Below are 20,964 nucleotides of genomic sequence, written 5' to 3' on the forward strand. Positions count from 1 at the left end.
AACGCTTCACTTACCTGGCCTTGCTCCGCTCAGCTATTGCTGTTTCCACCAGAGATGAGCTGTGACACATTCCTGGCACATTATTGGTGGAAACACAGCTTAAGTCTTCGGAAGATGCGTTGTTTTGTTGTCCATTGTTGCGAGACACTAATGTAGAGGAAGGCCACAATAGAAAGATTTCTCTACAGGCAGCGGGGCTCCTCCGAAATTCGAAGTTCGTGTCATTCCGCCCCTCTGACACATACTATTTAATACGAGAGTGAGAGGGATGGTAAGATACGAACTTCGAATTTCGGAGTAGGCCCTCAGATGTTACGCTTCGAAGTCTGAAGAGCGTGGGAAGTCGTTGTCCGTCCGAGTTGAGAAACTTCGATGGCGCGATGTAGGATGGTCCAGTTTTTCTGTGATAAGCAGATGGCGCTAGGAATAACTACAATTCGCTGCTAATGTCTACAAAAAGGACACAAAAAAAGATCTTTTCACTTCTAATGCTCGTAAAGTTGGTATTTATGCTACATAAAATTCCATTTTATGCTCTAATGCAAAAAAGTAAAATCTTCGTCTAAGACCAAGTTAATCAGGTGTCAATAGCCACAAACAAGTTTCTATATATTTTTTTAAATAATTTTTAAAAAAGAAAATAAAAATTATGTAAAATTACAAAACCAATCGAAGTAAATCAATAAAACTAAAAATGTATAATTATATAGCAATGCATGAAAAATAAAAGGTAAGTACCTAGTAAGTGAACAACTGTTTCCACTGTAGTTGCTAAGACTTATTTAATTTCCTCTCAATCGAAGTGAAAAGCAGAGTGTAAAACTTTAGTACCGTACCGGCTCGGGTGGCCATATGAACGCCTCGGGTAAAATGTCTCGTTTTATGCTCTTGTTGTACCTACAATCTACAATTTATCGAAAAAATCGCATTTTGAAATGCATTTAAAATGCGATTTTTGCAAAAAGAATTTGCGAGACGTCTCTTTTATTTAAAAGCAGCGAATTGTTTGAAATATTTTAATATAATAAGCGGTCCGTTTGTGAGCTACTCGTATGAACCCTTGATTTCATCAACACTGCGAATAGATTATAGCGTCTCAGTGAAACAAAACACCACTTTTGACAACACATTTAATCCCTCCACGTAACCAAAACATCGTCAGTCCTGAACCTCTGCGTGATGGTGGCATCCTTGAACTCCATGGCGGCGCCGGACTGGTGCGCCAGGGCTCCCGCGTACGCTATCATGACCCCGTTGTCGATGCAGAACCTTTCGTCCGTCGCGAACACTTTCGCGCCGCGCTCTGCGCACATGATGCCCATCATTGCTTGAAGACGCTCGTTGCAGCCGACGCCGCCGACTATCAGAACCTGTAAAAGCAAGGGCGTTTAGCGATTTGTTCCTGCAGGGCTACTACGAAACTCGTAACTCGAAGTTCGTGTCATGCGGTCCCTCTGACATTTATACTATTTAATACGAGAGCGAGAGGGACCGTACGACGCGAACGAGTTTCAAGTTTCGTAGTAGCCCTGCTGGTTCGTCTTAATCCTTATTCGGCACTTTCCTAACTGGTCATATTCCTAGTTCGTCATAAAGATTAAGTTTAATTATATTGGTATTTTTAAAAAGTTCGTACTTCAAAATTGATCAGAGTCAACTTTATGAACGTTACCAACTGTTACCCATGACTCCGTCTGCGCATAATATGTTTATCGCTAACCCGCGGGAACTATAACATTTTGCAGGATAAAAACTATTCTATTTCCTTGCCCGGGATTCAAACTATCAGTATCTATACATATAATAAAGCTGAAGAGGGTCGAAAGTCTGTACATGGAAGATATTCGAAAAAAAGTTGTCTGGGGATACTTAGAATCGATAACAGAACACGTTCCAACAGTTTTTAGAATTTTTGTCTGTTTGTCTGTTTATCTGTTTGTCGTTTATTTGACCGCGCATCACGTGAGAACGGCTGAACGGATTTTTATGCAAACTTTACTAATCTGACGAGAAAAGCCCCGGCCAGGTTATAGGCTACAAAAATTCGACCCTTAGGGTATAAAAATTCAACCCTTAAAAGTGGAGGTAGCTACTACATTCGATTCGATTGAGTTAAGTTTCCACCTTCAAGTTTTCAAATACGTGCTATGACTATCAAGTACCCTGATAAACTAACAGATGGCGCTGAAATTAATAACGTTGTGACTCGAGTAAGCCACTGAGGAAGGATTTTGCCAAATTAACTCTAAGTTTAAAAGAGGGAGTACGGATATCAACAAATTTAATTGAATAATTTAATTGATTTACTAATACGACTAAAATTAAACGACAATAAAGTAATTGCCCACACATTGCAATGCCATCTTTTGGAGAACTGGGTAAACAGTAAATAATGGAGTAAACTAATAAAAAAGAGTTTACTTACATAGTACTTAGTTTTTTAGCATTAGAAAAAGGGTAAACAATCTTGACGAGTCTTTTTATTGAAAAACGTTTTGAAAAACAGTTGCTATTACTTTTATGATACCAAAAGCATGTAAATGATCATTATATCCTTGCTAATTGTTACTATTTGTTGTGACTTATTTGCAAAAGTTTTTTTCAATATAAAGACACATCAAGATCGCTTGCCTTCTTTCTAATGCTAAAAAAAGAAGTATAAGTAATGGTAAAATCAACACACATTATCAACACGCGTACGAGTATAAGTATCGCTATCGAGTACCCTGTTACACTAACAGATGGCGCCGATTTAGCCAAATTGACTAAGTTTAAAAGAGGGTGTACGGATATCAAGAAATTTAACTGAATAGGTAATTGATACAACAAAATTGATTGAATCGCAACACATTTCACAGTGCCATCTTATGGAGAACTATGAAACAAACGAGTTAACATAGTTACGTAGTGGTTACATCAACACTCATATTCAACACGCGTATAATTAATTAATAGAAAAATGACATAAATTATTCCTAATTAATTTATATCCGGAATACGAAAATTCGGCGAAGAACTAGGGTCACTGACATAGCTCGAAAAATTATATGCAAGTTGAAGTGGCAATTGGCAGGCCACATCGCTCGAAGAACAGATATTCATTATTATTCATTGGGGGAGAAGTCCTCGAGGAGCGGCGACCGGAAGACGAAGCGTTGGCAGGCCTCCCTCCAGGTAGAATGACGACATTGTGAGACTTGCGGGAAACCGGTGGATGCAAGTGGCGAGTTGTCGTTCATTGTAATTTATAATTTATTTGTATTGTAATATTATTGATTATATGTAGGTACGTTAGTCTGTAAGGTATTTATTGTATGGGCCAAGTTGCCCGAAATAAATGGATTTATTACGAGTATTATTATTGTGGCGTTGTAAGGGGTAGGCCTTTTTCGATCAGTGGACCTCTTCCGGCTGATGAGGACGAATTATATCGCATCAATATTCATACGTATTGCCTCTTTTAAGCACTTAATAATGGTCACGAAGGTGAGTACTTAAAAAAAAACATTTTTCTCTTTCTTTTGCGGAGTAAATTTACAACGATTTCGGATTTGGGACTCGCATTTTACAGGCGTTACCATGCCTTCCCGAAAAAAACGAATCGACTACCAGGGGCACGGCACGGTCTCAGGAGTCTGAGGAAGACCGCGATGGGAGACTCAGTGCCGCTCTAGCCGGGCAGGCCGCTTCGCTTTCGGCTGAAACGGCAAGCCAGCGCGAGGCTGGGTTGCGATCCCAAAGACATATACGCTATCTTTGATGTGAAACTTGGTGATCATGATCAGATTTTTCAGTTGATTGTTTAGCTGTAGTTTGAAGGGATTTTTCGAAAATTCCAAGAAACGGCCAATGCGGGACATTAACTTCATTCCTATCGAGTATTGTGTAAATATAAAATCTACGCAGACGAAGTCGCGGGCAAAAGCTAGTACCGAATGAAGTAACAAGCAAACAGACTTACAAACTTTCGCATTTATAGTTTTAGTGGGATTTTATAGGTCAATTATGTTGACGTATTTGAGTAGTAGTGGCTTATTGATTTGAGATACGAGACTTTTCAAATTAGTAACAATTTCTATACCTCTTTAATTTAGTTCTGTGGTTTAACTACAAAATGATTCACCTCATCGGAGCCGCAGTGCGCCATTGCCCGCTCAGTTATTTCCACCAGCATGGCGAAGACTGTTTCTTGCAGAGAGAAGCACAGGTCTTCAGGGGTGTACTCCTTTAGTAAATCCTGGATTTTGTCCTCCATGTGAGACAGGATACCGGAGAAGCTGACGTCCATACCTATGTCAAAAGTGACCTGTCATTAGAGCGAAAAATCGTAAAAAAAAATTGTCCGCCACATTTTCAAAAAATAGTGGACCTATTTTTTCTTTTGGAAATTAAACAAAAAACTATGAACATATCGTCACTACTTAAAAAAAAACTCGTATCTGAAAATGTATAATTTTTCTGAGTTGCACTTTATGACCATTACGTCAAGGTTCAATTTTGCTGATGTATTTATTTGAGATACAAGATTTTTTCAAAGTAGTGACGATATAGCCGGTTAAAGTTCCTTGTGACGTCGCATCTATGTACACTTTTTACTATGGAGTAACGTCACGGACCCCCACTATCAAACTTTAACGCGCCTCATTTCATCTTTGTAATTTTTTGTTTGATTGACAAAAGAAAAAATGTGTGTCCAATATATTTTTTGATAAATCTAACTGACGAACTAAATACATCAAACAACATTTTATAAGTGAATTAAAAATAATGGTTCAAATTTGCAACATTTACAAAGACAAGTAAATTGAAGATGCATATAAATAATATAACAATGTATTGTTAATCACCTTTAACACTGTATGGCAAATGTGCATACTTTTTCCCTTTTTTGGCAGCTTGTTCAATATTGTAGCCGGGACTAGGCGCATTTGACAACTTGAGGACCCTTGCAAACCTAGAAATTACAAGATAGTATTTTTGACTAACAAATAGGACGCTGTTTTGCAATAGGTACTGAGTCAACCCACTGTCATTTTGCAAAACAATGTCAATTGTTGAAATTATTTTCTAAGGGTTGACACACTTGCATAACAGCCTCCTAACTGTCAAAAAGAATAGAACCACTATATGTAACAGCAGCGAGAAAGTACTTTATATTTAAAATGTAGGAAAGCGTCTTGTCATAATTCGTTTCATTGACAAAAGAAAACATACTCGTATGTGTCCCATATTTTCTGATAATCTAACTCTGGGCCTCCCAAACTTATTCGTACTGTGACGCCCTTGGGACTTTGCCATTTTTTTACGACACCCCACAACTTAGCCCCCAAAAATACTTATAAATTTTAGTGCTAGCCTAGTAATCGGTTATCATGTTTGCAAATTGCCACTCTTATTTCTTTTTCTACGCATATTTTTGACCTGTACTTGATCTTTATAACTTACGCTCACTCGACTCAGTCGCATCGACACGCGACGCCCCTGACACAATGTCGTGATGCCCCAGGGCGTCGCGACGCACAGTTTGGGAAGCCCTGTTCTAACTGATCAACTAGATAGAATAGAATAACATTTTTTTACCCAGGAGTAAGAATAACTGCCAAATTTACTATGTGGATTTATTCAAATAATTTCTGAAATCTCAAAACTGGATGTTCTCGATTGTATCTATATAACTATGTATGTTATAAAAAGCTAAAATTTAAGAGGGTAAGATGGTATTGCTTGTCCCAAAACCAAGCTTTACCTGTCTAAACAGTTGCCGACAGCAATGTCTATGGTTTCCCCAAATATCCTGTACCGCTGCCGAGAGTATGCAATGACCTGTGTATTGCCCCCACTGACGTAGAGTACCGTTGGGTTGTTGGCTTTAGTAATGAGCCTGCCCATCTCTATGTCTGAGTGTATGCTGTAAGGGTATTATGTAAAATGTTTTTTTAGTAGTTTGATTATTTGTGGCGTTATCTGGGAAAAGGTACCTTGTTGTCGGTCCTAGTTTCCGAGATAATCGCGCTTGAAGTAAAATGTCGAAAAAAATCATTTTTTCTTTTTTTTACTCTATATTAATAAGCAGGGTCTAAATTTTAATTACATTTGTAAACAACAAAGATATTTTTGTTAAAGTATTTTTTTTATATAATAAACAACGTTCATTCAAAACGGAGTAGTTCTTATTTAGTGTCCAATTACGCATAATATTTTTTCCTTCGATAAAATCCAATGGAAATATATTATAAATAGCAAAAAATGTAAAAAATCCATCCACCTTTTTTTTTACTTTATGCACTTTGGCAAGGTTAACTATAGGAAAACCGTTGTCAATTACAAAATTGTTCTTGAAACCTGAAAGCCCGTACAATCTACTTCTCAAATAGCATGTCATCTATGTAACTTCCAACAATAACATACTTTTATTGGGTGTATAAGTTTGAATTCAATTTTCTGATAATCACCTTTTCTGGCTTTTGAGCTTCAACATTTAAAAAAAAAATATCTATTAAACCTACATGCATGTTTCTTACATGGTTCAATAGCTAAATGTATGTAAATTATGGGGATATCAATAACTCAATACCGACAACAAGGTACCTTTTCCCAGATAACGCCACATATATAGGTAAAAAACTTAAGTTGTTGTATGTAGCAGAGCACAGAATTGAATTATGGAGCTTAAGTCATTTTGCGAATTTGGAACATCAATTTGTTTATACGGACATGTTACTACTACATACAACAGGTCATTTCACTTCAAATTTTTCACCTACTTATACCAATTTTTATTAGTATTTTGGATTATATTTTACCAAAAAAGTCATTGCTTGCATGACTGATGCGTCAAATTTGCAATACTTGAATGAAACCTACAAACATTCTGCTGTGCTACCAATATTAGGTCCAATTTTTTTGTCTTTGGTAAACCAGACTTTGAGCATCTCAAGTTAAATAAAACTTTGTGAAAAATCAGCAGGCACAAAGTAAGTAACAAAAGGATACGTCCAATGCAATGGTTCACCCCCAAAATGGGTTTGTTCCATAATTTTGCGCAGGTCCGGGCCACAATCGCACAGACCATCAAAGGGGCTCCCATTCCTGGCCCTTTGGTGTAACAGACCACGTCAATATCCTCTGGCTTCAGACCAGACTGCTCAAAGGCTTCCTTTAAAACGTCATGGACATTTTGTTGGTGATGCTCAGCTGTTTCGCGCGGAAGAAACCCTAGAACATGTAAGAAAAACATTAATTATTTACGACAATTAAGTTGTGAGGTTAGGTATAAAAAAATAAGCAAATAGTCGCTTAATACACAAATATTTCATTTTCTATGTAGATTGTACGGTTAAGTAACCATTTTTGACCAATTTTAATTACTATTTTCAAGGTAGTTTCACAGACAAACAAGAATTCTTGGCTAACCTTCTCCCGGTGGAGTTATGTAGGTTCGGCGGCAGTTTGCAAGGATTTCTCCATCTTTAACTATGCCTATGCCGAGCTTGTTGGCACTGCCTTCAAATCCTATTGCTATCACCATTGGATCAGCAACAGCTTAATTGAATGCATTCAATCAAAACAAAAATACCCCGATGAACAATCGCGTGTTTACGTTTACGTTTTAAATGACTTTTGACATTTAGTCTGGTCTGTGTTGCGAGTAAGAAAAATATACAATACAATACAATAGTAGATTGTTGTACCAAGCAGAAAGTTATTTATTATTGCACCGATTGCCGATTTGGAGCCCGAACCCGAACGTGAGCGAGGGCTTTAAAAAGCACGAGGGCAATATAAATTACTTAATGCGAGGTGCATAATCTGCTTTTCTTTCAACTATTACAGGAATAAGTAAACGAAAAAAAAACTCATGTCATGCTAAACAATTAATAGGAAAGAAATGTCACTAGCACCCGATGATTCAATTTTTGTAAGTTTACATTCGCACTCTTAAAAAATGTCCACGGAAAATTCGCAAAAATTGTGTTTGGTTGGCCAACCTGGCGCCCATCCGAAATTTGACAGATCACGGGTAAAAATATCTGCTACTGGCTAACTCTGCCAAAAAAAAGTAAGAAAAAAAAAAAACCCGCCAATTTTTTTTATTTCTTACAGTTTTTTTTTAAATATACGGCTACTTAATGTTTTTGGTACGATTGTTGTACGCAATCTGTCAAATTTCATAAGACCGTCAGGTTGAGCAACCTCACGCTAGATATTTTTACACTATGCAGGCTAATTTTATAGCAAAAATACTTGTATTACCTCTTTGGTGGTGCAATTAAAAAATAATCTAAAACAACGCAATAAAAGGATTTTCATACATTTTTTTCTGCTCTAGACCAGAAAAGTCCCGCTTTGTGCTGAGTATGTAGTGCAGTTATGATGAAATTAAAGCATAGTTGGAAGAAAATATTCTTTATTGCACACCACAAATTCATAATTAAAATACCACAAACGGGACTTATTTACACGACCAATATTTATCTCGACGTTTCGACCACATTACAGTGGCCGTGGTACTACCCAGAAATAGTTTAGAAGGGAGTTAATTTTTGTATCGAGGACAGCACTATCTACAGATTGATGGCGTTGCTATGGGTAGTCCCGTCCCGTGGCACCGGTGATGGCCAATATCTGGATGGAACATTTTGAGACGTTGATAGATCTAGAAGCATAGAATGTAAGATTGTGCATTGTGGCAAAAACCGCTAGTAGGCAAGTCTAAGAGGCAAGTAGAGTAGAAACGTAGGAAGTAAAATAGAAAGTAAATAAAGTAGAAGAAAGTGTTTATCATATCACTTTATTTCGCTTAAAGCATATGCTTATACATGGCAGATAACATCTTATTAATTCAACAACATTGGCACCATCAATTACACTTCCGAATAGAAAAAATCAAGCTTTTGTAAGATTATCATCATTAACTTCATCAACAAAATCTGCTAGCATATCTTCCACAGATACTCCTTCATTATTAGCTGCTATTTTGACAGTTACACTGCCTTCCACAACATCGGCTTCTACTTTCTCTGGTGATTTTATTCCATTGACTTTAGGCTCGCAAGACTGACTTTCATTAAGTTTAACCTGTTCATTAACATCATTATCCAATTTCGGGTCATCATCCAATGACTTAATCATTTGCCCGCAAGTGATTTGCACATCATCAGTATCATTAGTACTTGGTAAGTTTTCATCATCTAATTTTTCCAGTACAGTAACCCGTTCGGTTCCTGTGTTTGGGTTGCCATAAACAACCTCCATAGACTCGGGGCTAGCTGTGCCATCTATTGTGTCATTTGAAACTAGTTGAGGCATTTGGGTCACAGCATCATGGATATTGGATTTTTCATTGATTTCTTCAGTTTCATTTGAAGAGTTGTGTATTTCTGCGCTTATTTCGTGGGTTATTGAAACTTCTTCGACTTCATTGTCAGAATCCGTATAGCATATTTCTACAGAGTTTCCTGAACTGCTGTGTAGGCTTATTTTGTCGGAAATTTCTTCTTCCAAACGAGGTTTTTTGTTAGCTGGCTCTTCTATTATGGGTATTATCTCTACTTCATTGATTTTTGTCGGAATCCTGTAAATAGGAAAATAATATTGGTGACAACATCAATAAAAATCGCGTTCTGCAATTTACGTACATAGGAATAAAAGCTAAAAATGATGAAATTGGTCATGATTTTTGATAAGATTCTGGGTAAATTGGTATTTAAAAAAATTTAAATTAAATTTAGGCGCCACTTTCTTTGCAGCCGGTACATTTTTGACGTAAAACGCTAGTATATGGCAACTATTTTATACGAAAATATTGAGTTTTTCTTTCCTTTTCTACTTCATCGTTTGCTGCTTGATACTTACTTGTCGGCCCCAAGTAAAGATTCCAAAGCCTCTCTATTCCTTCTGGACACTTTCCTTTTGTCTTCTACTTCTCTCTCGCTCTGTACTTCTGCAGCGAAGTTGAGTGTTGCTGGGGAACAGTGGAGATGCAGCCTTATGTCAAGGAGTGCTTGAGAGCAGAACTTTGTTATCTGTGGAAGGAATACAAGTAACTGTAAAGTTTTAGTAATGGTGGGTACACACCGGCCCAACAAGCGCCAACGAATGGGTTTCGTTGGTCCTGTCTGGACGGCTTAGCGAACGCCAACGATCGTCGAAATAAAAGGTATGGTCAGTACGGTCGTCAAATGCCAACGAACGAACGCTCAGTTGAAGCGAAAGAGCGTAGCGTGCAGGCGTCTGATTTATCCCTCTCGTAACCTCGTCTACAGGATGTAACATTCATATCGGTCAGTATCGAAAAGTCTGAAACTATAAGACAAGACATAATTGTGAAGATCTGTTCTTAGAAACCATGTCATCGATTTTAGTAACAAGACAAACTGCATTCATACATTTTAAAAAACTTGTTTTGGTTCGTACGAACAGATCTTCGTATGTCTTAGAGTTTCTGACTTTTCCATACTGACCGATATGAATGTTACACCCTGTATATTTCACGCCATACACGCCACTTAAGTATGGAGAGCTCATTACAGTATTTAAAAGTAGCAATTATAATCATATCGTGGTCGTCCATTTTTAAATTGGTAATGCAAGCCGGAATCAAGTGCCAACAATCGTTTGCTAGACCACTAAATGTATTTTGACGCACCGTCGAAGGCCAACGAGCGTGCGCTAGCCGACGTTGAATATCCTTCGTTGGCGTTCGTTGCGCCGGTGTGTACCCACCATTACGCGATCTGAGGCCTTATTGTCTAGCATACTTGGAATCACAATCGTTTTCACGTGAGGTCTGACATTTCATCTTTGACGTATTTCGTGACGATTTTTCTTTGAAAAAATAAATAAATACTTTAACAAAAAATAAATTTTTCAAAGGACGGTTCAATTTTTTGTTATAAACATTTTTTTATACGCTTGTTAGTTTTAGTTAAATTTAACTTCGTTTGAAATTTTTGAGAGCGCCATTAGACTTTTCTGTACTGTAAAAAACACAATAACACCTTCTATAACGTTCTACTCACTTCTGGATGTGGGCTTGTCAGCAAGGCACTGTACAGCTGCAGGCAGTACTGTGTTGGTGGAGGAACGCCAGGGGGAGCTGTCTTTCTGGAAGCTTCTAGAGCCTGCAGTAAAGCGTAGCCGCGGTTGTTCGAGTAATTATCCAGTTGGAAAGACTCTCGGACCAGGAGCTCGTGGAAGGCCTAAAAAAAGTAATACTTCATACAGTATATCTCAGACAGGAATTTACATGCTATGCAGTTTGGAAGAGGTTTTTTTTTACATAAACCTGACCGTGAGTGACCCCCCCCTATCTCACCTAATGTAAAGTGCAGATGAGGTCAAAGATAGACGAGGTCACTGGTTCAATGACAGCCTATTCACTAGGCTTGAAGAGCCCTAGGTTGTATTCAAAAGAAGAACATGAGAAGGACAAGAGTAAATAAGCATCATCATCATCATCATTATCATATAGGCAGAGGTATACAAGTTGTTTAGTCTGGTCATATACATTGAAATCGCAAACTAATCGCTGTTCCAAATGTTGTTAGGACCAATACTAGAGTTGTATATTCAAGTTTGCAGCTTCCAAAGATCTGTGCTAAAAGAATATATACAGAAAATCTAATATATAGTTACATAGGTATAGAACCATAATAGGAAAAAAACCTATTAGTAGTCTATGGCATATTTCCCGTAATGTCTAGGAATAAACGGAACCCTCTCCACACAAGTGTTATTCGCACCTGTCCGGTTTCTTTACAATAGTATACTTTACATACCTTGTGGGTGGCTGGTTTCAAAAACATTCCGCACACCGTTAGGAATATTTCTGTGCATTCCAAAGCTGCTATTGCTATTTGATCGCTTGATTCCGTAGAGCTAAAAAGGCATAGAGAGTCAATTAAATTTAACATATCTTATTAATGAATACATTTGTGATTATAAGACAAGCCAGAAATTATCACACAGAAAAAAAATCGAAAATTTCAACCGCTTGATCTAGATACATGAAAGTTGTTAGTTTTTTTTATTATTTATATGATAGGGAGCAACCAACCAGGCGGGTCATCTGATGGAAAGCAATCACCCGCCCATGGACACTCATAACTCATAACATAAGTTTAATTACGGATGGATTGCCGACCTTTTGAGAAAAGAGTAGAAATAACATATGCTACTATTTATCCCGATTGTGACACGGCATCAGAATAAAATCCCAAAATTTCAATCGCTAGTTCTAGGTACGGTCAGCCAAATAAGTGGCCTATCAATTTTTAAACAAGTTCCTATCTAATGAATATGTCGATAAAGTCGAACTTTCAAGTTAACAGACACGTCTATTGGCATTACTGTTTTTTTTTTTTTTTTTTATTTGACTGGATGGCAAACTAGCAAGTGGGTCTCCTGATGGTAAGAGATCACCACCGCCCATAGACACCTGCAATACCAGGGGGATTGCAGATGCGTTGCCAACCTAGAGGCCTAAGATGGGATACCTCAAGTGCCAGTAATTTCACCGGCTGTCTTACTCTCCACACCGAAACACAACAGTGCAAGCACTGCTGCTTCACGGCAGGATTAGCGAGCAAGATGGTGGTAGCGATCCGGGCGGACCTTGCACAAGGTCCTACCACCTGCAAAAACTGTAACAAATGATTATCAACTCTAGGGTGGTAGACCACATATTTGGTTGATGGTACGTGAATTTTGGCACTGGCCACATTTTTAATAACTGGCCACCTTATACTAAAATTATAGGTGACCAGAATTCATTTTAGTGTAAGGTGGGCAGTAATTACCCTGTACGTACATTGGTGGTTTGTTAGTCTCCTGCGGTGAATAGGAGGCGATGGAGCTCTGCTGCAGGCTGACACGCGCTTGCTTTTTCTTCTGCTTTTTGGACAAGTTCCTCGTCTGATTGTTTAGCTGTAATTTTTAAATACGGTCACAATCCTTGGTTTTGTGAATTATTACACTATATAATGTTTTCAACTTTCTTGATTTTTTTCTTATAACTATTACAACACCAGGTACTTATCACGCTTAACGAAACGAGTAATAATTATCTCGACATGAAACTACCGTGAGACTCACTCATATTAAATGATATTGTAACGGATAACTCACGTCTTAAATCGAGTTTAGCTCGACATGTTTCGGGCTAATTCGTAGCCCTCGACTAACTAATTCGGTAACTCGATTTAAGGCGTGAGTATCCGTTACAATATCATTTAATTACCACGTCGTTACGGCCACATTGCATTTATTCTTCTCGTGACCACGGCTACGATTAATTCTATGACCCAAAGTCAACGGAGCGCCACGCGGAGCTCCTATTCCGCGTGGCAGAGGCGCTTCGCGCATTGACGCAATTCTAGTCTAACCTAAATTTTTTCAAGTTATCAACACGAGCAGGATAGGACCAGTTGCTTTTTAGATCACTTGCTACTTAGACCAAAGGCCATATTGCCTAACGTTTCTGACGCTCCCGATCGCAATCAAAAGACAGTTTTTATACGAGCGAGCGTCGGAAGACGGAATCAAATGACAGATCAGAGGAGACAAAGCCTTAAACTGTGGTACATGATGGTGTCAGCTACCCTACTGGCTACTTGTACTGACTGTGAGCTGCACGGTGTGTGCGGCGGGCGTGACGTCCCGTGCCACGTGCTGCGTCAGCTCGTCCTGCCAGTCGCGGCCGCGGGAGGGCGGGGCGCGGTGCGAGCGGAGCGCGGTCAGCCAAAGCCTTAAACTGCTGTATGCTGATACGCGCACTTTACTGTAACAATATTGGTTAACGATTACAAATCTATTGTTAGGCCTTGTACTGTAGAAAAACTTTAAACTATCTGAATCGATTGTGCTCTTGATTCTGAGTTGGAGAAACCATATTTTTTTCCAAAATTGAAAAAAAAAAGCTACATCTTTTTTTTGTGAAATTGTCCGGGGGTAACGGCCCGTCGCCCGCGATGTCTAAATGCAGTGCTCGTGAATCTTCGGGACTGGCCGTTCTCAACCCGCCTGCGGTCTATTCGCGCGGCGGGCAACAATGAACAGCTTTTATTGGGCATCAGTTCATAGGCATAGGTTTAGTCTACAATTCTGGTCAGAATGACGACAGAATTACAGTATCGGACTGACAAGCTAATGAAAATGTATGTGAATGACAGAAAACCAGACATGAACTTAACTGACGCCAGAACTAACGTGTAACCGATGTCTTTGAACAGTAAAATCACTTTATATTTTATTTATGAATAATGAATACTAAATTTATTGACTAAAGGATACATTTTTCATACATGGCTATAATAAAAAAAAGGAAACAAAAATAAATATACCTAACTATAAAAAGAGAACACCATCTAAGAGGCCCTCCTGCGGCATAGACCCCAACACACTGGCGGTATTACCTCTCTGTACAGACAGAGATATTCGCTGGGAGAGGTAAGCGCCAGCTCTGGGGTCTCCTGAGGTCTCTATCAGCCGGGACGACAAGGCCCCCATGAAGGCCCTCATGTCAGCCGACCAGGGACCCATTGTCTCCACTGCGAGCGCCGCCAACTCATAGTCTTTTAAAAGAGAAGAGTATTTGCGGCGAAAGTCTCCACACACGTTGCGTCCCACACCAGAGCCCTACCCAGCTTCCATGGCACCAGAGTAGCCCCGTCGGGGCACTTGCCATCGTCTCTGGCCATGCCCACTATACTTTATATGTATTACATGTTTTTATGAAGAAAATAAAATGTGCTTACTTTGATTCTTCACTGGCATTATCTGTTGCCCATCTTAGAGTCTGCATCACGCATTTTAAAACCAGCGGCGAATATGGGATCAGATTTGGACCTAAGCTGAAAAAAAGTCAACAGTGAATCTTAGCAAGGAAATTAAAATAATTAAATTAAAAAAAGATTGATATGTTTAGACAAGGAATGCAATAACTATTTATATTTATTAGTATTTTCTTTTAACCAACGAAACTCATGTGGCCAAACAACGTTACGTTTTTTCTTGTGTAGTACTTACCAAGCTACAAGAGCATCCAGTGTCCTCAGTGCCTGCTGCTTAACGGTGGCCACGTGTTGGGGCGCGGCGCCCGCGCTGGCGCCCAGAGCTCGGATCACCACGTCGAGCACCAACTGCGGCCGCACTGGCTTCGCTACTGGGTAAATCTCGCTGTCGGGTACACAAAAAAACATCATCATCATCATCAGCCCAGCGTATACAGGTGATTCGTGATCATGATGAAAACGGCGTGTAGGTAAGGTGCAATTATTTCCTATAAAAAACCTTTAAACAGGTTTAGTAAAAATTACACGGTTTTAGAAGTATTCACGATTTTAGATTTTTTGATGAAAAATAATTACATGCATTTTAAGACTTAGGTAAGTATAGCAAAACTTTTCAAAATGAATTAGTGTCTCAATAAATCTAAATCGAACTTGAAATTTACGATACAACACTGATGCCCATTAACTTAGAAAGTTCTACATTTTATGCAGATCGTAACACAAAAGAAAATCACTAGGAAATCTTTGGTATAGATTAAAACTTTGATGCGGCATTTCCACTCGTGTACGAGTCGCGAGACGAGGCGCGAGGCAAGAGTGTAAATCCCGCATGAAGGAAATAGATGCTTACACAAGCATAGCTTGAATGAAGATGAAGGTATTTCTCAGCCTCGTGCAGAGTAGGGTTTCTCTGTTCAGGATGTTGTTCTCTCCGGACACCACATTAATGGATTTGAAGGCTGACAGTAGAAGAGAGTTGGATGGTTCTGACTGTAATGAAAAAATTTATATGTTGACTTAATCATCTTCTTTTTTCTCAAAATGAGGAATTGGGTTTTTCATTATTCATCAATCATGAGAACTATTGCTTTTTATAAAGAAAAAATTGTTTTTAATTTTCCATACTTTAAATCGTTCAATCAATTTATTAGTGTATGTTATTGACTTTGAATTGAATTAGTGAGAAATGCTGGCGAAAACTGCCTTACTAAAGTGAAGGACGGACACTTGTGGAACAAAATGGAGGAGGCCTTTACCCATTGAGGGGTCCATATTGAATTGTTTTTTAACTAATTGCTATTTATTATGAAATGAAATGTTATGTAATTTTTTTTAATGTATATGTAATAATTGGTATAATTAAATGAATATGTAATGCATGCACTTATGATAAAAATGATGATGATTGATTCAAAATGGAAGTAAAGAGGCTATTATAATAATAATAATAATGTTATTCACTTTGTTATAAAAATGTCTGTAATTTGTTCTGTTGGCATGTATAGCCACTTGACAGTCCGACGATAGCATGGTATCCAAAACCAGTGCTTCAACCTGTCCGTGATTACTTTAGTGTCCAAATCTTATATTAAAAGCTATTATTATATAAATAATCATATCAGTGAAAACTTTACTGCTCATGATTTACCTGCATGTACTACATGTATGATTTACTGTTTGTTTTTCAATAAAGAAAATAAATAGAAATAAATAATATTTGAATGAGTAAACATTTATTTACTTCACAGTATTTTTTCTTTATTCAAAACCTTGTAGTTAGAAAATTGTGAACGCGCGGCGCGGTGATCCGTCGATAAAAAAAACCTTTGGAGTCATATTGGTCACGTACTCTGGACTGTCAAGTGGTTAGAAGATGAGCCATGTAGAAATTGCCTTAAAACTGTCACAACTCCTAACTTTTAGTGGATTTCTACCCCATAAAATTATACTTTTAATAAGTAACTCAGGAGACATTACCATGGCAACAAGCTACATTAAAAAGTTGACTGACCCATTTATAATCATTAGAACTATTGGTTGTTATAACAAGGAAAAGTGTCCTTAATTTTCCATGCATTTACAGACAAACTGAGCTCCACAGAAAACCAGCGTTGCTATATATTACGTATGGCACACATGCTGAGTGGAGGCCTTTTTGGTGTCCTGTTGTGTCACCACGTAATTTAGTTTTTATTGTTTGTTTTAGTCTTATTACTGTATGGTGGTGGTACTGATGGAACCAAATAAATCTTTCTTTCTTTCTAACTAGATATAAACTATAATAGTAACTAAGCATTTACTTCACCTCTTGATCTTCATTATGTCTGTAAATATTAGCAGCATTGGGGAATATTTTAGAGATGAGAGAGTGTACAGCATTACAGAGAGCACACATAAGATCCCTCCAGCATACTTTAGGCGTAGAAGACTTCTCCTGGCCTGGTCGCACCTGGTAATAAAACACAATTTTAATTTGCATATGTGGTGGACGATATCTTCTTGATAATGGGGCCATGGAAGACGAGATTTACTGATTATAGTCAATGGGAGGCTATTGGAGGCCTATGCCTAAGGGCAAACTGGCATAGAGGTAGTCTCTGGAATTCCAGAACTAATTGTAAAAAAAACTTCCACTAATAGTAAGCTATGCTGTCTACGATTAACAGCTTTTTAACTCAGGAAAGTGCAAGTTCCCTGGGACACAGACAAAGCCGCAGGCAACGACTATTTATCTAATGCATAATACCTCCAGCAAAGTCAGTTGCGTACCTGTTGTAATGCATGTGCACACTTGGCAGCCTCTACAACAGTGTTGTAATTGCTTGCTTCTAAGAAGTGGCATAAATATTTCTCTATTGTCGCTCTTTGAGATCCACACAGTTTAGGAAAGCTGAAGAAAAAAAACGGATAATTTTTGGTTAAAAATGAGCAATTATAAATTCTGTTTTAAAATGGAAAGGTTACAATACCGGTTTATAACATTTTCTAGCGTTCTCAACCAATGGATGCAATCGCCATCTTTATGTTTAGTTAAATTAGAGAAAAACGAAGATAGAGCCTCCTTTGCTGCGTCTAGATTGTGCGGGTCAAGGCCCCGAACTTTATTTAATATTTGATCTGCAAAATAATAAATTATATAGAATAAAATAGTATTTTGCAATGTAATTATTAACTGTACTATTTATACTTACTCATTGTTTTGTCTCACTGTATTCTTTATAATTCCCTGGTTGAGATTTATTACGCAGAAATAAGATAAACACCGTGGATAAACACATTTATTGGTCAATTGAAATTTTAGAGGTTAGTTTATCTGTCAGTTACGTGCTTTCTTAATGCTGTTTAAGCAAAGCTTATATGCATTCGAGTTTTAAGTTAGCAAAACAATATGTGGCTTTTTTACCAGTGTCTTAAATATTTTAGAGGGGTGTCGTACGTTTGAGCTACTGTTTAACCCGCAAAATTTTTAAATACCGTCTTCATAAGTAGGTATAACAGCGGTTAAAAAGTTTACCATATCAATTTAACGCGCTTGTCGCGCTTCTCCACCACACTACACTACACACACTTACCACCTCACCTCACTCACTCCCACTCATTCGAATTCGACGTTTAAGTCGTTGATCCGAAAAATAAACAGTTTTTTGCGCGAGCTTGTGGTGCACGACGATTATCCTTTTGTTACAAATTATAACATAATTTTCCTCATCACGTTCTATCAGTCGACTGTAATTGGCGTGAGAGTCGTGTTGTGTGAAAACGAAACATAGTAATCAAGTAACATGGCTACTTTGGAAGATAAAATATTGGGTGAAAAACTGCACAACTACTGCAGTAGTAGTGAAGATGAATCCGGTGATGAAGATAGTAGAAGCGGCGATGAAGAAGGTCCATCTAAGGTAGAAGCAGCACCTGCAGATTTACCGCCTATAAATAGCTGGTCAGGATCAGCGAGTAATACGGGCCCGAAAGGGGTACTTGAAGACTGGCGTCGATTTAAACAGCTAGAAGCTGAAAACCGAAGAGAACTCGAGAAAGAACGCGTTGCGTTAGCGAAGAAGCTGACGTTGTCAGTTAAGCCAGAGCGAGAGGAAAAAGAGGACAAAGAGCACGAAGTCCTGGAAGATGAGCTAAACGAACTACTGGATGAAGATTTTCTATTGAAATACCAGAAACAGCGGATGCAAGAACTCATGGCGCAAATGAAGAAGACTCCTAAATTCGGGAAGGTTCATACTCTCAAGACTCAGGATGAATTCTTGAACTCTATAGACAAGGAAGACCCTAAAGTTGCAGTATTGATCCATATTTACAACAACAGTGCTAAAGCATGCAGGACCATGGATGGATGCTTGAACATTTTAGCTTCAGATTATCCTGAGATTAAGTTTTGCCGTATTGCTGTGGATATTACTGGGTTAAGCCGTCATTTTCGCATTGATGGTGTACCAGCAATACTTGTCTATAAAAATGGCCAAATTATTGGCAATTTTGTCCAATTGGTCACAGAACTTGGTGACGATTTCTATGCAACAGATGTGGAACGCTTTCTCATAGAGTATGGAATGCTGCCAGAAAAATAGATTAATCGCCTCATGTAGCTTTAATTTAAACTGTGTGATGTTTTTGTTGCAAGATTGTATTAATTAAGTGAGTGAAACCACCTTAACATGTATTTATGGAGATTAAAACTCTTCATTCCTGTCCCAGTAGATTTATACCAGTTTTATCTTGTTCTTGATAAAATTTATTTATTTTTTGTAATTTTATTGATGAAATGTGTCAAATCAAATATGCCTTAGAATATAATCCTGGTAAAAATGGTAATAAAATCATATCTTTGTATGTGCTAAGTCTCACTTTTAGGATGGTGCACGATCATTATAGACAGTTGAAAGGAGAAATTGACTAAGCAACATTTTTTTAAGATAGTGATTTATATACATGTTCGGAATCAGTAAATTTTTCTGTTGTTTGAGCTATGTTTCAAAATTTTTTTACAAAAATATTGTTGATATACTGTAAAGTCAGGGTACTTTAACCCAATGAAGGGCAACTTGGGCTGATATGAAAACTATATAGAAGAGCTCAATAAAGCATGGACAGTCAGCTAAATTTAACCATAATGGCAATGTGTTTTAATTCCAATGTAATATCCCTTCTACTAGGTGGACTGACAACATTGTGAGAGTTGCGGGCAACAGGTGGATACAAAGTTGTCATTCATTGTGGCATTCTAAGGAGCAGCCCTTTGTTCAGCAGTGGATGTCTTTTGGCTGATGATGATGATAAGGTATAGGTATCAGCAGATATCAATTTGATATCTATTGTGTTTATTTTGTCATTTGTATTTTTAATACTAAAACCTGAATGGAGTTGATCTCAATGGCCAAAGTTACTCTTTAAGGCTAAAGTAACCCAATCTTACAGTATTCAGTTTGTTTCACAGTTTATGTCTACTTTCTTTGACCAATTTTGTTACTCTACAGTTTTTGAAGTTTATTTAGTTATTGTCTATCCTAAGAGGCTATATGCTTATATGATATTCTAAATGTGTTGTAATATTAAAATTGGTCACAGTATGCCTGAGGCATGTTAGTTTCTAGCTATCAATGTAATTTGTACCATATTTCTATGTAAGTTAAAGGTAAAATTTGTGTTTGAAGTGCTAACTTATTATGTCATCAAATCACACCTCCATGTTGTACTTAGCAAAATGGTATTATGCATTTATGTTTACATAATTCTAGCTTAGTTTTCCTGTTTTCATAATATTATGAGTATGCTATGTTATTGTATCCTCCTAACACCCAAGTCAAATTTTAGATTTATGATTTTTGACATTTATGATAGAGTTTGACGTTCAAGTTACAATAAGTCCTTTATAAAGGACTGGCCGTCAGGAGGGTATTCCATTTTTGGTGCTTGCAATCAAATAAAATGTTTCGAGTATTTACAAAAAAAACTAATTGTAATTCAAGACTTCAGTCTAGAGCCCTTGTGTTCATAATGTAATGCAATAAATGAAGATGCTGATTAGCATATTTATTGTAATTTAGCATTTATGATATTTGAAGGGATATATTAATTAATATAGAATTTAACATGCGAAATCTTCTTTTAATAACTCTCATCCTCATTTTCAGTTAATGTGTTTTGTATGTTTGGACAA

The 20,964-nt window shown here is 37.7% G+C and overlaps 3 protein-coding genes across 3 annotated transcripts; 1 reads left to right on the forward strand and 2 right to left on the reverse strand.

Annotated features, from left to right (window-relative positions):
- Positions 1-1,114: 1,114 nt before the first annotated feature.
- On the reverse strand, positions 1,115-7,623 carry Tcs3 (Probable tRNA N6-adenosine threonylcarbamoyltransferase Tcs3). Its single transcript, XM_074091465.1, has 6 exons — positions 7,414-7,623; positions 6,994-7,215; positions 5,747-5,897; positions 4,848-4,954; positions 4,124-4,290; positions 1,115-1,370 (listed from the first exon to the last, which is right to left on the reverse strand). The coding sequence occupies exons 1-6, from the start codon at positions 7,526-7,528 to the stop codon at positions 1,131-1,133; spliced, it is 1,002 nt and encodes a 333-aa protein (XP_073947566.1). The 5' UTR covers positions 7,529-7,623; the 3' UTR covers positions 1,115-1,130.
- A 1,149-nt stretch (positions 7,624-8,772) lies between these two features.
- LOC141430656 (proline-, glutamic acid- and leucine-rich protein 1-like) lies at positions 8,773-18,123 on the reverse strand. Its single transcript, XM_074091466.1, has 13 exons — positions 17,984-18,123; positions 17,762-17,909; positions 17,562-17,682; positions 17,098-17,241; positions 15,643-15,782; positions 15,028-15,177; positions 14,757-14,852; positions 13,624-13,780; positions 12,812-12,927; positions 11,781-11,880; positions 11,022-11,201; positions 9,856-10,025; positions 8,773-9,574 (listed from the first exon to the last, which is right to left on the reverse strand). The coding sequence occupies exons 1-13, from the start codon at positions 17,985-17,987 to the stop codon at positions 8,887-8,889; spliced, it is 2,214 nt and encodes a 737-aa protein (XP_073947567.1). The 5' UTR covers positions 17,988-18,123; the 3' UTR covers positions 8,773-8,886.
- Positions 18,124-18,338: 215 nt separating this feature from the next.
- On the forward strand, positions 18,339-19,918 carry LOC141430658 (phosducin-like protein). Its single transcript, XM_074091469.1, has one exon. The coding sequence runs from the start codon at positions 18,575-18,577 to the stop codon at positions 19,373-19,375; it is 801 nt and encodes a 266-aa protein (XP_073947570.1). The 5' UTR covers positions 18,339-18,574; the 3' UTR covers positions 19,376-19,918.
- The last annotated feature ends 1,046 nt before the right edge of the window (positions 19,919-20,964 follow it).

The sequence above is a fragment of the Choristoneura fumiferana genome, chromosome 8, assembly GCF_025370935.1.
Source record: "Choristoneura fumiferana chromosome 8, NRCan_CFum_1, whole genome shotgun sequence".
Lineage (NCBI taxonomy): Eukaryota > Metazoa > Arthropoda > Insecta > Lepidoptera > Tortricidae > Choristoneura > Choristoneura fumiferana.